The sequence below is a fragment of the Rana temporaria genome, chromosome 3, assembly GCF_905171775.1.
Source record: "Rana temporaria chromosome 3, aRanTem1.1, whole genome shotgun sequence".
Lineage (NCBI taxonomy): Eukaryota > Metazoa > Chordata > Amphibia > Anura > Ranidae > Rana > Rana temporaria.
In genome coordinates, this window is record NC_053491.1 from 388,103,656 (window position 1) to 388,121,319 (window position 17,664).

The following is a 17,664-nucleotide window of genomic DNA, read 5'->3' on the forward strand; positions in this document are numbered from 1 at the left end:
GGACACTTTTGGTTGCTATGGACAATCTACAGTTTGCAGGGAGAAAAAAAGGTTTTTATTATATAAAATGACATGCAGGACACTGGGCAGACCACTAGGGACAGGGGGGGTGTGTTTTTTTTACATACAGTACTGTAATCTATAAGATTACAGTATACTGTATGTAATGTGTTTGTTTACGTTTTTGAATTTGGCGCCGTTCTCCGTCCCCGTGCGTCGTAACGTCGCAGGGAACGGAGATCGGCGTCACACGGAGGCACTATGTGAATCGAGCGAGGTCCCGCTCGCTCACACAGCGCGGTGGCATCGCTGGATCCAGGGACAAGGTAAGTAAAAAGTGCCTGTGGATTCAGCGAGGCGAGCCGAGACTGACTCGGGGTTACTGATAGTAGCAGGAAAATCTAACCCCGAGTCAGACTCGGGAACCATGCCAGGGAGGTTAAAGCTATCCAGCACCTTTAATTTTGTGCAGGACTGTCTATCCCACTAGTTCATTCCTAAATGCCATCAGAATACTTATTTCTCTATAGACCCTAAAAAGGCTAAGGGACGCACCGTAGCGACAAATATTTGCAAAACTTTATTATTGCAGGATAACCTTCCCACCTGAGATCCCTCTTTAACACCATCCCGGTGTCAGTGGCAATGGTGGCAATAAATATCACCCTCCCCACACACCTCATTGATGTGCATTTGGATTTAAAAATAATCCTTTTATTGGTGTTCAGTGGTTGCTTACTGTTGTCAATATATAAAACATGATAATACGTGTCTCCGCAGCAATGAGGTTCTTTCTCAGAGGGGTTGCATTTATTGAATCCAAGAACAGATCAGAGGTACAGACAGGGTAGATGACGGGGTACATTCCTCAGCCAAAATAACTTTCCCTAATATACGCATTTCCCCAATTCACTAAAAGGTAGAGCAATCTGATTGGTCAGTTTTACTAGCACATTTAATCTTCTGGGTGACAGATAATGCCTCTTGGCCTCTAGAAGCTGCAATCATAAATTCCAAATAAAGGCCCGGATTAACGTAGAATCGCGTATCTTTGTGCGGGCGTAACGTATCCTATTTACGTTACGCCTCCGCAACTTTTACAGGCAAGTGCCGTAGCGTCGCGTCGTGGCGGCGTAGCGTAAATAGGCCGGCGTAAGCCCGCCTAATTCAAATGTGGTAGATGTGGGCGTGTGTTATGTTAATTTACTGTGACCCCACGTAAATGACGCTTTTTACGAACGGCGCATGCGCCGTCCATGAAAGTATCCCAGTGCGCATGCTCCAAATTAACCCGCAAGAAGTCAATGCTTTCGATGTCAACGTAAATGACGCCCAGCCCTATTCGCAAAACGACTTACGCAAACGACGTACAATTTTCAAAATTAGACGCGGGATTGACGTCCATACTTAACATTGGTACGCCGCATCTACGCCTCATATAGCAGGGGTAACTTTACGCCGGAAAAAACCTAACGTAAACGGCGTATCTGTACTGCGTCGGCCAGGCGTACGTTCGTGAATTTGTGTATCTAGCTGATTTACATATTTCTAGGCGTAAATCAGCGTACACGCCCCTAGTGGCCAGCGTAAATATGCAGTTAAGATACGACGGCGTAAGAGACTTACGCTGCTCGTATCTTGCCCAAATCTATGCGTAACTGATTCTATGAATCAGGCGCATAGATACGACAGCTCAGATTCGGACTTACGACGGCGTACGTGGAGATACGCCGTCGTAAGTCCTTTAAGAATCTGGCCCAAAGTTGTTTGGATATTTCATTATCGTGTAAGACTAAATTGCATTTATTTTTGCCACTATTAATTAGGTAAACAAGTTACCCTTTGAAAAATGCTATGTACCATAAACAAGTACTCCATAAATACTTAAGACCCCTATTGATGTCCAAGTATCATCATTAAAGGGGTTGTAAATGTTCGTCTTTTTTTTTTTCAAAATTAGTTTCTTTAAGCTAGTGCATTGTTGGTTCACTTACCTTTTCCTTCGATTTCCCTTCTGAATGTTTTTTTTCTTTGTTTGAATTTCTCACTTCCTGTTTCTCCTCAGTAAGCTTTCCACCATCATCCGAGCAGTGGAAAGTCATTTAGAAAAGCTTACTGAACACCTTACTGAGAAGGAAAAGGAAGTGAGAAATTCAGACAAAGAAAACAATGGAAAAAAAAACATTTAGAAGGGAAATCGAAGGAAAAGGTAAGTGAACCAATAATGCACGAGCTTAAAGGAACCTATTTAGAAAATAAAAAACAAACCTTTACAACCCCTTTAAATATTGTTTATGGCCAAATTGCATTCTCACTTTTTGAAAAAATAAATAAATAATTTTATCACACATAAAAGACATAGTGTAAACATTTAACTGGCCCTATGGATCTTTACGATTCCTTTGAAGTCTGACCAAGCAATCTTCATTTTACAATCCCTGCAAATTTGCAAATAACGTCCTTTGAAACGTTTAATTAGATATCCATCTGCCAGGACCATGGGGAGGTATCTGCCTCTTGCGTAAAATTAACTTAGTTAAGAGTCATTACTCTACTTCTTTGATGTGTAAAATGGACTTGTCACTGGCCTGTGCATGTACATCCAAGAATGTATGTATGTATGTATGTATATCTACACATGTACTATATATATATTGTATATACAGTGGATAAAATAAGTATTGAACACGCTAAAAAAAAATTGTACAGGTGCTATTGACTTAAAATTTTCACCACATGTCGGTAACAACCCATGCAATCCATACATACAAAGAAACCAAAACAAATAAGATCAGAAATTAGGTTATGTGTAATAAAATGGAATGACACAGGGGAAAGTATTGAACACATGAAGAGAGGGAGGTGCAAAAAGGCATTGAAAGCCAAGACACCAGCTGAAATCTATAAGTAATTAGAAAGCAATCCTGCCCATTGTCAGTACAAATTAATATCAGCTGGTTAAATCTCAAATGATGGCCTATAAAAATGTATCTCATTACCAAGGTATCACACAAGAAATATCTCATGATGGGTAGGTAAAAGCAAAGAGTTCTCTCAAGACCTTTGCAACCTTATTGTTGCAAAACAATGGCAATGGTTACAGAAGTATTTCTAAACTTTTGAATGTTGCAGTGAGCACTGTTGGGGCCATAATCTGGAAGTGGAAAGAACATAATTTCAGTCTGTGAAATACTAGAAGAATATAGTCTGGTTAGATGAGACCAACATTGAATTCTTTGGATGCCATAATACACACCATAAAAACTACCACTACACTTACCTGAACACTTAGGCCCTGTACACACGATCAGTCCATCCGATGAGAACGGTCCGAAAGACCGTTTTCATCAGATCACCGCTGAAGCAGACTGATGGTCTGATGTGCCTACACACCATCAGTTCAAAAACCGATCGAGTCCAACGCGGTGACGTAAAAAACAACGACGTGCAGAAAAAAAATGAAGTTCAATGCTTCCAAGCATGCGTCGACTTGATTCTGAGCATGCGCGGGTTTGGAACCGATGCTTTTGTGTACTAACCATCGGTTTTGACCGATCGGTCAGGCGTCCATCAGTCCAATTTTAAAGCAAGTTCTAAATTTTGGGACTGAAGGACAGTCCGATGGGGCCTACACACGGTCGGTTTGGACTGATGAAACGGTCCTTCAGTCCGTTTTCATCGGATTGGACTGATCGTGTGTACAGGGCCTCACTCCTTTTCTGCTTTTATTCACCCACCAGGGACTTGTAGTTTCACCACAGCTGGAGGGCGTGAGGTATCCTACCCCTGCTCTAATTCGTCTTCTTACCACTCTTTAAAGGCATAGTTCACTGTTACAAATAAAAAACCCGCCTGTGCAGATAAGGGACATTTGTAGATGAACACAAGCTGTGCAGCTGTGACTAAAGTGAATATTGCCCTTGCTACAGCTGAAGGCCATTTACTTACCTCATAAATCCTGACCAGAATCCACCAAGGATGACAGATGACAGAATGGCACTAATTCCATGCATTTACCGAGTCTGCAGCGAGCGTTCAAAGTATCACTACACTAATCCACAAGTTTTATTCTAGATTCAGAGGAGGTTTCCTATGTGTAAACATTATATTACTTGTAATGATGAAAGTACCATTGTTAGTGTGATGATTTACAAAAAAATTACAATATACATGAAACACGTCCAAGAAAGAGAAAATGTATTCCATTAACCCGGCCACAGTAAAGCAAGAGATCAACTATTGCCTAAAGCTTTATTAATAGGCCACACAGTGTATGCAGCAGGTCACATAACAATCCAAGTACTGATTTCTGGTACAATTTTTTTATTGAAATATATATATGTGTATAAAAAGCAAGAATAGCTGAAATGATCCCATGCAGGGAATGTGAGCAATAAGCATATCATGACACAACATAATAATACATATTGAAAACATGTTTTGTATAAAGAACTGTTGAACAACAATAACCTTATGGACAAGGCCGAGGGTCATCTTAGAATGGTTGAGCTTTAATTGCTCAGGGGTTGAGGTGTGGAGCAGTCCAAAAGTTTTGAAAAACAAGACTTGGACTGAACTGTTACGAACAAACAAGAAAAAAAGCAAACAAGGGGTAACAAGACAAAGCACACAAGGTAAAAATAGAAAAAAAGAAAGGGGCAGGGGGGTAGGCCAGATGCCAAGTACTGATTTCAATATATATACTATAATTACCCTTTTTAAAATGGCTGTTGGCTTAAAATGATCGCCACCAGGCTCTAACCCTGATAGCAAGCAAGTTTGTGATGCTGCTGCGCTCTATCTATTGATTTTAGTTATTTTAATATTTATGTTTACGGTTTGACCAATCCAGTGTTCGCTGCAACTAGTGCCTCAACCTCTCTTGATTTGGGTAGCGCAGGAATATTCTGTCTCTCTTTTTAATACATAAATATATATATTCATTTATATATATATATATATATATATATATATATATATATATATATATATATATATTTATATTAATATAGCATACATAAGTTAGTACAACTCTAAAGCCTTGTACACACGCACAGTTTTCTCGGCAAGAACCAGCAAGAAAACTGCTGGCAGAGCTTTCTTGCCGAGTAAACCGTGCGTCTGTACAAGGCTTTGAGGTTTCTCGTCAAGAAAATTGCCCAGAATCTAGACGATAAAAATAGAAAACCTGCTCTCTATTTTCTCGTCGTGATTTTTGGCAGTGTTTTCCTGCCACGAAACCCGAGCGTCTGTATAATTACCTGTCGTTGTGGAAACCCCCGCATGCTCGAAATGACTTTGACGCATGCGTGGTAGCTTCCAAGGCATAGGAAGGGTGAAGCAAGATGGTGGCGACGGCATTGAATGTGACGGGTGCATGCTCGTCGTAGTCGACGACGTCACCACGTTCGTGCCATTCAAAAGAACGGCGGTTCTTTTGAATGGCCCGTGTGTACACTCGGCCGGCAAGAGAATCTTGCCAAGAATCTTGTCAGGAAAAACAACGTTTTTTTCCTGACGAGATTCTGGCCTATGTGTATAGGGCTTTAGCTGTAAAAATAGGAATGATTAGGGATATTAAATGATTTTAAGTGAGTACCGAGCTTAAAGATATATTAGTTTCTCCATCTCATTCCACCCAAGGCTATTTGCAAAAATGTTCTACTAAAACAGTAATAATGATTACAGAGGACATTCTAAGGAAAAAGATTTCCACAAAGATGAACAAAATTTTCATGTTACAACATTCACATTAGGAAGACAGGCCAGAACATCAGTAGTGAGCAGCCAATACTGGAAAGAGAGATTGTTGACAAGAAGTGGCCAAAAGAGGCCGCCGCAAGGGATAACAGCACTAATGCAACAAAAAAGAAAAAAAAAGAAATGATAACAGCATTCTATAAAAGAAAACATGGCAGTCATTTTATGATACAGAGTGCAAAATGAACGTCATTCACTTAAGATTAACTCTAAGGTCTTACCTACATTTGGTTATGTCTCATTTTTACCCTCATTGATAATCTGGGGTGCCCCATGCTTTTAGGTTCCTGACACTACCTCTGACGAACATAGATTGCTCTTCATATCAGGGCTCAAGTCCTGCGGGAACGCATGGGAACGGAGTCCCTGCACTTTTTTCACAGCAGGAACGCAGTTCCCTTTGCAGGACTAGAGCAGCCAAGCCGTCCGAGCCAATCCTTCACTAAGCGGCGATGCCCAGCTCGAGTCACTGTCAGGGGCAGGCGAACCTTAGTAATCCTTTATGTTACTGGCCGCTTCCTGTATATGGATTCATTGGGTAGTGTGCGGGTATTCTGTCACTTCCTCAATGCCGCAATGTCTCCTGGGAGCTTTTGTCATTGTTCCCAGGAGACATTGCGGAGGTCTGCCGCGAGTTATCGCGGGATTTAGAAAGAACTTGCTCAAAGTTCTTTCTAAATCACACGATAACTCGCGGCAGACCTCCGCAATCTCTCCTAGGAACAATGACAAAAGCTCCCAGGAGACATTGTGGATCGAGAAAGTGACGAAATACCCGCACACTACCCGATGAATCCATATACAGGAAGCGGCCAGTAACATAAAGGATTACTAAAGTACAGTGGATCGAAAAAAAAACAAAAAACATGCGGTTTAGTAATTATGCATATGAGCGTATAATGTTTCTTTTTTTGGTGGGGGAGTGGATCTTGGGTGGGAGTTCACACACTTTTTTCCCCAGGACTTGACCCCTGCTTCATATTATCATATAAACCCAGTTGTGAGTATTATATTTTTATTATTAGTATTGTTTTGTTTTTTCCTACAGACAAATGAAATTCTGGAGCTGCAGCGAATGCGGATGAAGGATGAGATTCGGGAGTATAAGTTCCGTGAGGCCAGACTGCTCCAGGACTACACCGAGCTGGAGGAAGAGAACATAACTTTACAGAAACTGGTCTCTACACTGAAACAAAACCAGGTATATTCTTATTTTATGCTATAATGCTGTATTATTAGTGCAGCACAGTATCCTTATTTGAGAACTGTCACCTGTTGACAGCCTACCATATAAGCACACTCTGGTGTACTATAGCATTAAAGGGAATATGTCAGAAGGACAATTCTGAAATTTTTTACCTGTCAGCAGAACAGGAATAGAAGAGAAATCTTCCCAGGATAACTCTTGTTCCAGTGACAGCTGTCTAAGAGAATTTTGTAATAAAGAGAGGCAAGTCTTCATGCATGTAATCATTCTATGGAGACATTCTGAGTCAGTCACATGTGTGCATATCTTGCAGAGATAAATAGTCTTAAAATCACACAAGAGTTTAATTAGGAGCAATATCAGATTTCACTCCAAAACTAGTATTTGTGCCTCATGGGAGTTCTCCGTCCCCATAAGACTTCATAAACTGTCCAATTATTTCTGATTTTTAACAAAAGCTTCCCGTAGAACAAGTTCTTCATTAGATCATTATATCACAGCTGCATTTTTTTTTTACATTATTTCATTTGTCGGTTTAAAACTAAATGTGGGGAAATTTAAAAACACAAACTCATGCAGTTATCTATTCATTAGGAATCAATAAGTCAACTCTGACACTACACTAGTAAAACCTAAACCTCACAAATCAAACTAATCTTGAAGTAGAAGCGTGGGACCTGTCATAACCATCATATTAGACATTGCCTAGGCATGCTGTAGAATTTCACACATTGCCTGTAACGTATATTTACCAGACCAAAAAATAAGCAAATAAGAGAAGTTAATTGTTAGGATTAAGGTATACTTTAAGCTTTTTTCTCACGAGAGCTCCAACTGAAATGTAGAATAATTATCATTTGAGGACTTGACCTATGAATTTGACCCTGCAATTGTTTCTTTGTTTGAAATAAAATCTAATTTATCTCATTTACCAAAGAAAATTTCCCATGAGGAATAGTTTGGTGTATGTTGGTAATTTTCAATGCACTGGCCACCTTGTCAAGGGAAAAGTTAGGTACCTTGGAGGGCAATTTATAAAACAGCAAGGACACTTGCTACTTTTTCTTTGGTTAGCAATGTAGAAGAGGAACCTGAACTGATTACTAAACAACCAGAAAAATTGTCAGAAAAATTAGACTTGTAATTTAATTTGTGGAAATTTATAGTTTATAACAGAATTTATAAAGCAGTAAGTTAGTTTCCCTTTACATATGGATAATTGGGTACAGAAAAGCTGAAATACAACCAATGAGAATTTTGAGGATGTATTTGTGAAATCAAAAATAGGATTTTTGTATACAGCTTACCTGTAAAATCCTTTTCTTGGGAATTCATCACGGTACACAGAGCCTTAACCCCCTTAGCGGTATCCCCGAGCGTGACTCGGGGTTGTTTTTCAATGCTAACGTAACCGATTTACGTTACACCGCCGCAAATTTTCTGTCTAAGTGCCCGATCCACAAAGCACTTACCTGGAAATTTGCGGCGGTGTATCGTAAATCCGTCCGGCGCAAGGCGGGCCAATTCAAATGGGGAGGGTACCGTTTTGTGAATCCCGACGTGAAAAAAAGACTTGCGCGGGGAATTTTTTTTTAAAAAAAAATTCAAAAGCGACGCGGGAAAGACGGGTATACTTTTACATGGTGGAGTAATTTTCCACTTTGTAAAAGGTGCCCTATCTTTGCGATGGCAAACTAACACTTGCGGCGACGTAACGACGAGAAAAAGTTTCGTGGATCGCCGTAACTGCTAATTTGCATACCCGACGCTGGTTTACGACGCAAAAACTCCCCCCAGCGGCGGCCGCGGTACTGCATCCTAAGATCCGACAGTGTAAAACTATTACACCTGTCGGATCTTAGGGATATCTATGCGTAACTGATTCTATGAATCAGTCGCATAGATAGAAACAGGGATACAACGGCGTATCAGCAGATACGCCGTCGTATGCCTTTTGTGAATCTGGCCCCTTGTCCCTGGATCCTGCGATGCATCCCCGCTGTGTTAGCGAGCGGGTGCTCGCTCGATTCACAGTGTCCCCGTGTGCCGCCGATCTCGGTTACCTGCGACGTTACAATGCACGGGGGCGGAGAACGGCGACAAAAATTTAAAAAAGTAAACAAACACATTACATACAGTATACTGTAATCTTATAGATTACAGTACTGTATTTAAAAAATACACACCCCCCTTGTCCCTAGTGGTCTGCCCAGTGCCCTACATGTTCTTTTATATAATAAAAACTGTTCTTTCTGCCTGCAAACTGTAGATTGTCCATAGCAACCAAAAGTGTCCCTTTCTGTCAAAAATGGTTTTAGAGCCGCTAGAAAACAGCGATAATAAATTATAATCACTTGCAGAATTGTGCGATAGCGATTTGTGGGGAAATTCGTCATAAAAAAATAAAAGTATTGACAGCGACAATTCTGCAACTGAGCACATTTCAGTGATTTTGAGTTGATTACATTATTGAATAATTTTTATTATAATTATATTATTATTTGTTATAATTATTTATTATATTATAATTTATAATTTTGTTTTTAAAAAAAAATCATACCCGGGATGCCTACTAGACTCTTGTTTGGTCAGATTTAAATGAGTTATTCATAAGAATTGCAGGCCTACAGTATAAAAAGCCAAATTTCCTTGCAAAATAATTGTCCCGCTTTTGGTACGTAATTCCAGACAGAATCATACCGCTAGGGAGGTTAATTACTTAATGGGTTATGTAGTCACCACGGGTGATTGGACACTGGTAACCCAATAAAATTTGAATTCCTCCCCTATATATCCCCTCCCAAATGGAGAGTACCTCAGTTTTGTAGAAAAGCAATAAGTGTTCCACGTTTAACCCTGAAGAGGGGCGGAGCTCTGTGTCCCATAATGTATTCCCAAGAAAAGGATTTTACAGGTAAGCTGTATAAATCAATCCTATTTTCTTTCTCATACATCACAGGACACAGAGCCTTAATTACTTAATGGGATGACCCAAGCAATGCTAAAATTGAGGGGAGGGAGACACAGATCAGAAACATAGACCGCCATTGGGCCAGAGGATCTATACTGCTGCCTACAATACACTACGCCCGAAGGCGGCATCCTCGTACCCTCTCACATCTACCTGGTAGAACTTGGTAAATGTATGGACCGAAGACCTAGTAGCAGCCTTACAGATCTGAGCCATGGAGGCCTGGTGATGCACTACCCATGAAGCACCAACTGCTCTAGTTGAGTGCGCTTTCATCTGAAAAGGAGGAATCTTCTTTTCTAAACCATAGGCCTGAATAATGACTTGTCGAATCCAACATGCAGTAGTAGATTTTGACGCTGCCTGGGCCTTTCTAGGGCCCTGTGGCAGAATAAACAGACAATCAGTCTTCCGTATTTGAGCCGTAGCTTGCAGATAGACTTTTACCGCTCTTACAACATCTAGAGAGTGTAAACTATCTTCCTCTGCAGACTGCGGGTCTGGAAAAAAAGACGGTAGGACTATATCTTGATTCAGATGAAATCCTGAAACCACCTTAGGTAGGAAAGTCAGGTGAGGACGCAGCACCACCCTGTCATCATGAATATTCATATACGGTTCTTTACACAAAAGAGCCGCCAATTCCGATACCATCCTTGCTGAGGATATGGCTACGAGAAAAAAGACTTAAAGAAGCATGGTGTCAAGTCCAGCTTTCACCCATCACGACGGGTATGCTGTACCAACCTTCAGGTTTACCAAGGATTCCTACTTAGAGGAACCTCATACCTGAACCTGTAGAAGACTCTGCCAGTAACTTTTCATGCCACAGTTGCATGAGTACACCAAAGCCTGGATCCCAGAGCCCAGACCGCCACAGAGAGACTATACAGGCAAACCTTGTTTCTTCTTTACACGAGGCCCGGGTACCACCCATCTTAGGCTTTTGATATGGGCCCGAGGTATGGATCCGGTTATAGCTCCTAGGCCTCCGCAGAAGACCATCAAAAGAGCTTTTTCTTCTTAGCACATGTTTAACTTGATCAACCACCTTAGGTGGCGGAAAAAACTGAGGTACTCTCCATTTGGGAGGGGTTATATAAGGGAGGAACTCAATTTTAATTGGGTTACCAGTGTCAAATCACCTGTGGTGACTACATAACCCATTAAGTAATCAAGGCTCTGTGTCATGTGATGTATGAGCAAGAAATATAAAATGGAGGTCCAGCTGCTGACAATGTTACTCATAGCCATCTGACATATCAAGCCATTTTCTCCACCTTGATTTCAGGTTTAATAATTCAGAGAATCCTCTTTTATTTTTTTAAAAGCTTTTCAAAATCCTAGTCCCATAATTGTATTTTTTGGTTATGGGTATGGCTAATGCCTGTTAAGAAAATGTTCGCTGATAGTGCATTTGGTCGGCAAGAGTAAGCAAAACATTCTGCAGCTCTATAATGCTTCTTGCTTCAAGGTTGCGCCATACCATATATTCTTCCAACCTAGAAACTTAAACCATGGTTGCAGGAAAGAAAATTGCATCATCTATGATGAGTTTAATTCTCATTGGTTTCTAGTAAAGAAAATCACTCAATTCCCCAGTCAGTGTTGATGGGGGGAATCCCTCCTGCAGATCTATTTTTTCTCTAAGGGTAGGTCGGGGGCAAAGGGAGCTGTTCCTACCAGAAGAAGGATTATTGCCAGCAGCTACAGCCGCTGGCAATAATCGAATGCAGAAAATCTGATATGCTGTTTGTACCCAAGATCGATCAATGCATTTATTTGGGTATAATCAACCTGCCCATACATGGTTTAAATTTCAGCCAGTCCCTGCTCAATCTGCTAAGATTTGAGCCATCTCTGGCTGGCTTGAGAAGTTACCCTTCCCTCCAGCTTCTGGTACAGTACTTTGAAGGTTCTCAGATTGTAGTGTTGTTAAAGATTGAGAATCTGCTGCTGTTGAAAAGGTACTGTTACCGGTACTATTATCAAGCTAAATCATATATTATTATGCTATATGTTATAAAATAATAATTTATTATTTATCTTTTTACTGTGAAATTACTGGTTTGGAGTTGTAACTTCAAACTTCAGTAATTTGTCTGTTAAAGGGGTTGTAAAGGAAAACATTTTTTTCCCTAAATAGCTTCCTTTACCTTAGTTCAGTCCTCCTTCACTTACCTCATCCTTCAATTTTGCTTTAAATGTCCTTATTTCTTCTGAGAAATCCTCATTTCCTGTTCTTCTGTCTGTAACTCAACACCGTAATGCGAGGCTTTCTTCCTGGTGCGGAGAAAGCCTCTTGAGGTGGGAGGGGGCGAACAGGAGTGTCAGGACGCCCATTAACTCACAGCTCCTTGCTCTATCTGCAAAGTAGAGTGTCCTGACTTGCCTGCTCTCCCCCTCCCCCCTCAAGGGGCTTTCTCCACACCAGGAAGAAAGCCTCGCATTACGGTGTTCAGTTACAGACAGAAGAACAGGAAGTGAGAATTTCTCAGAAGAAATAAGGATATTTAACCTGCTTAAGTACAGTTTTTGAAAATATAGTAAATTACCTTAAAAACAATTCTGACACCTTTTTCCTACATGTAATAATCAACATTTTATTGTTGGAAAATTACTCAGGACCCCCAAACATATATATTATTTTAGCACACACCCTAGGAAATAAAATGGTGGTTGATGCAACTATTTATGTTACACAGTATTTGTGCAGCAATTAAAAAAAAAAAACACTGTTTCATGAATATTAAAAAAAAAACACTAACGATAACCCGATTGTTTATTTATTTTTATATAATGTGAAAGATGATGTTACGCCAAGTAAATAGATACCTAACATGTCCCACTTTAAAATTGCGCACTTTCGTGGAATGACGCCAAACTTCAGTACTTAAAAAGGTCTATAGGTGACGCTTCAATTTTTTTACAGATTACATGTTTAGAGTTACAGAAGAGGTCTAGTGCTAAAATGATTTCTCTCGCTCTAACGATTGCATTGTATGTAACCTGTGTGTATCTAGCTCTGATACTAGCCAGTGCCTCACCAGCCACCTTACCGCACGTCCCTGGTACACATACTTTAAAAGAAAGAGAACTAAAATAAATAGGTTAAAGAGTGATATTTCCATAAATAACATGTTTTTTTATTGTCTGATATAGGTTGAATATGAGGGCCTGAAACATGAGATCAAGCGCTTCGAGGAAGAGACTGTGCTTCTAAATAGTCAACTGGAGGATGCTATTCGGTTAAAAGAGATAGCAGAACATCAGCTGGAAGAGGCCCTGGAAACACTGAAGAATGAGCGTGAGCAGAAGAACAACCTGCGGAAAGAGCTAGCACAGTACATCAACATCAATGACAGTATGTACAACAACCACATCAACATTGCTGTGGATGGATTGAAGTTCTCAGAAGATGGAGAGTCCAACAACGAGGAAAAGATGAATGGACACATCCATACCCCTCTTGTCAAATTAAATGGGGATTATCGGACTCAGGCAGTTCGCAAGGGGGAGTCACTTCTTCCCGTCTCAGATCTCTTCAGTGAGTTGAATATATCAGAAATGCAAAAACTCAAACAACAGCTTATTCAGGTAGGTGGAAGCATATAGTCACCAAAAGAGGTGGACATTTTGTCTCTATAATTGCAGTGATAATAAACATGTTGCCAATTTGTAACTATATCCCAGTACTCTGTGAGCAGAACTACTTGTTCCCACTGCCTTTACCAGTAATTACATCTTCTTGCAGTCCCTGCACAGTCTGTGGACAGATGTGCAACCTGGGAGGAGGGCAAGCATTTACATAACTGTAAGTGGCGATGGTGAAAATGTTAAAGCAGGAGTTCACCCAAAAAATTTTTTTTAACATTAGATTGATGCTCATTTTGTCAAAGGGGAATCGGGTAGTTTTTTTTAAAATCGAAGCAGTACTTATTGTTTTAGAGAGCGATCTTCTCCGTCGCTTCCGGGTATGGTATTCGGGACTGGGCGTTCCTATTTGATTGACAGGCTTCCGACAGGCTTCTGACGGTCGCATACATCGCGTCACGAGTAGCCGAAAGAAGCCGAACGTCGGTGCGGCTCTATACGGCGCCTGTGCACCGACATTCGGCTTCTTTCGGAAAATCGTGACGCGATGTATGCAACCGTCGGAAGCCTGTTGGAAGCCTGTCAATCAAATAGGAACGCCCAGTCCCGCAGCCCATACCCGGAAGCGGCGGAGAAGACCGCTCTCTAAAACGGTAAGTACTGCTTCGATTTTAAAAAAACTACTTGATTCCCCTTGACAAAATGAGCATCAATCTAATGTTAAAAATTAAGTTTTCGGGTGAACCTCCACTTTAAGCAGTGCCATGTAAAACCATCTGATTTATTAACCACAAACTAAATTTTACATTGTGATGAGGGGTGTGGTTGTTACTTAGCTCTGCCAGCAAGAGCACTGCAGTTTGAGGGCTATTGATTTCAATATGTTTTTATTCAATTTTTCAACATACAATAAGAAAAGGTTGTAGAAGACTTTTTATCAAGTATTTATTCAATGTTATTACAGGGTCTCCCTAATAAAGAGTGATACAATTATGATCTTTCATCATTTATGGAACTATCTCCATGATTTCAGCTATCAAGTCTGAGCAGAATAGCTTGTGGGAATAGCAAAAAGAGAGAGAGAGGGAGAGTTGGACATTGGACACAGCTAATCATGTGATATAGGGCTACTGTGATTGTCCCTTTACCCCCTTCTGTGATCAGCTGTGTCCAAAGGACACGGGCAGCACGATCATGGGAGGACATCATATGATGCCCTCCTGCCAAAGTAAGCCCATGCTGTAGCTGTCTTTCAGCTATAGCATGGACGGGAAGTGGTTAAGCTGCCTAAAAAGAGTTTGGTTTCATAATCCACACCTTGGTAATATTCGCCAAACCTGCATCAATCCAAGCCCAGGTACATTTAGCTCATCCCTAGTAAAGATATTTTATATTTACATTTTGTTCTGCATGACTCCCGACACCTGGAGAGGAAATGAGTGGAAATAGGGGACAGATTTTTATTGCTAGGGCAATCAAATGTTAAAATCTCAGTTAAAGTGGAACTATTTTTAATAGCTATGCTGCTAGCATTGGTAAATAGATAGGAAGCTATAATATTACTTGTTTTAAGTATTTTTTTTATTTTTATTTCTTCAGTTGCTTTCTGGTTGCTGGCCTAGGCCAAAATGATGTCATATATCCCAGTAGTGTTCATGGACATATTTTTTGTTTCATCTGGAGGAGGGGAGGAGGGGAAGAGGGTCTTTCTCAGCTAAACATGCTTTGAATACACATAAATACACATAAGTGTATTCAAGGCAACGCCCCCCAAAACCAATGCGAAAAAATAAAAGCCCATAACCCCAATCGCATTCTGCGATCCACCAATCAAAACCTCCTCCAGATACCCAATGCCAGATACAAGTCCAAAGGAGACCAAAGATTTGCAGTCCAGGGACCTCGCCTGTGGAATGCACTACCAACCACCATCCGACTGGAGTCGGACCACTTGGCCTTCAGGAGAAAGATTAAAACCCATCTCTTCTGAGGTCAAGGGGTTCCTTACCCATGAAATGGATACAGCGCCCAGAGGCGATTCAGTTCGCTTGTGTTGCGCTTTACAAGTCTCTCTTTTCCTGACTGCATGCCTGAGCTAAGGGCAGATGGATTCCAGGACCTGTGCTACATTAATCATCTGCCCTTACACAAGAAATACTTGGAAATAAAAATAAAGCATGAAGACATGGATTGATAGACGAATTTGCCTTAAATATAAAAATTGTATTAAATAGTGCTTTCAGTTTGTATTGGTTAGATACATTTACGTTCTGCTTTATGCTTTCAGGTCTATTTGTCAAATTTTTTTCTGTAGTCACTGAGACAGGAAATTAGGGGAAGTTGGCCCAGTGGGGACAAAGCAATAACATCCTAAAATAGGTTGTATCCTGTCCCATTTGTCTGGAGTTCTTTTTTTTTATAACATCAATCTGTCTGTGTGTAGGTGTGGTTGGGATCATATATATCATAAAGTCTGTCTCTGCTGAAATGCATCTCATCAATAAAAATGATTCTTCCATTTCTCCTTTTGCTGAAGAATGCACAAAAATAAAGGGATTACTATTTGTTCAGTGTGATCAGTATTTCACTGTTGACATTATTGATTCCAGTATGTGGATAATGGACTTGCACTGCTATAAATATAGACTCCCCACTCCCAAGGGGAAAAGTTTAATTCTACTGAATTAGTAAGTGTGCCGGGACATATAATGGCCTAATATAACCTACTGGATTTATAAAATGAACAATTTAACTATTGTTTAAAGTGGGTCCTTCTGTAACTTTACAAGTTTTCACTAAATAAACTCCTGACATATCGGCACAATATACAGAAAAGGCGTCATTTTCCAATAAAGCTGCATCCCTTGTTATTAAAACACCTAGTGCTCCAGTCCAGTGACTTTGTCTAATGCCGCCTACACATGACCGTTTTTCATGACAAGAAAAATGCAATTTTTTTAATTGGTCATGAAAAAACGATCGTGAGTAGGCTCCAGAGCATTTTTCTCAACGAGAAAAACAGTCATTAAAAATTTAGAACCTGCTCTATTTTTTCTCGTCGTTTTTCACGTCGTCGTTTTTCTCTTCGTAACAAACACGCATGCTCAGAAGCAAGTTATGACAAGGGAAATTTGCATAATCAGCCCAAAGGGTGGCGCCATTAGAATGGAACTTCCCCTTTATAGTGGTGATTTTTTTCACGATCGTGTGTATGCAAGACAAGCTTGACAAGAATCACGTCGAGAAGAAAATAATTTTTTTCCATGACATGAAAAACGGTCGTGTGTACGCGTCATTAGGCTTCATGTACACTGGACCTTTGAAAACCTCTTCCAAACGCTGGAACTTGGCAGCTAGTAACCGACATTTAAAAACTTCAGTTTTGCCACTTTTACCTGCTGTGTTTATGCGCGTTTAGCGACATTCATGAAGAATAAAAGATTATAGCACACACATACAAAAATGACATTTAATGACATTTAAATACTGCAAGGCTATTTAAAGCACCTGAACATATTGCTTTAAATATAATTTTTGTATGCGTGCGCTATAATCTTTTGTTCTGTTTGTATGGTCTTATGGCAGCACCATCTTTAATATTAATATAATGCATTGTTGGGGTGTGCCCCCCAAGTACTGTTTCTTAGCGACGTTCATTAGCGTTTTTGTTTAGAAGCTTTTTTTCCAGGTAACAGATTGTACCGATCAGTATAACCTCCCAAATGCCTACAATGCAGGGAAACCCCCCCCCCCCCCCTTTCTCTCTATCTCTTCTGTTCTGGAAAGTCTGTTTTTTCCATATTGCAAATGGTCAGAAATCTTTCCCCATTAAAAATGCATATAAACGAAAACACTTATAAACGTGATTTACCGCGTTTTGCATGCTGTTCAAGCATTTGGCATTTCAAATGCCACTAAACTCAAACGACTCTAAATGGCTATAAGCTCAGTGTAATTGAGTTGTACCTCCCAAGTGATGCCTACAGTGCAGGAAAAATCTCTCTCTCTCTCTCTCTGTCTCTCTCTCTCTCGCTCTCTCTCTTGCTCTCTCTCTTGCTCTCTCTTTCTCTCTTGCTCTCCCTCTCTTTCACTCTCTATCCCTCCCCTCTCTCTCTTTCACTCTCTATTCACC

General features: G+C 40.4%; 1 protein-coding gene across 5 annotated transcripts in view; it reads left to right on the forward strand.

Annotated features, from left to right (window-relative positions):
• Positions 1-17,664, forward strand: part of BICD1 (BICD cargo adaptor 1) — a 284,444-nt gene that overhangs the window by 166,774 nt on the left and 100,006 nt on the right. For all 5 annotated transcript variants that reach the window (XM_040345757.1, XM_040345756.1, XM_040345754.1 and 2 more), the window contains exons 3-4: positions 6,809-6,961; positions 13,101-13,535. In XM_040345757.1, the coding sequence (XP_040201691.1) occupies positions 6,809-6,961; positions 13,101-13,535 (588 nt within the window). The remainder of the gene's footprint in view (positions 1-6,808; positions 6,962-13,100; positions 13,536-17,664) is intronic.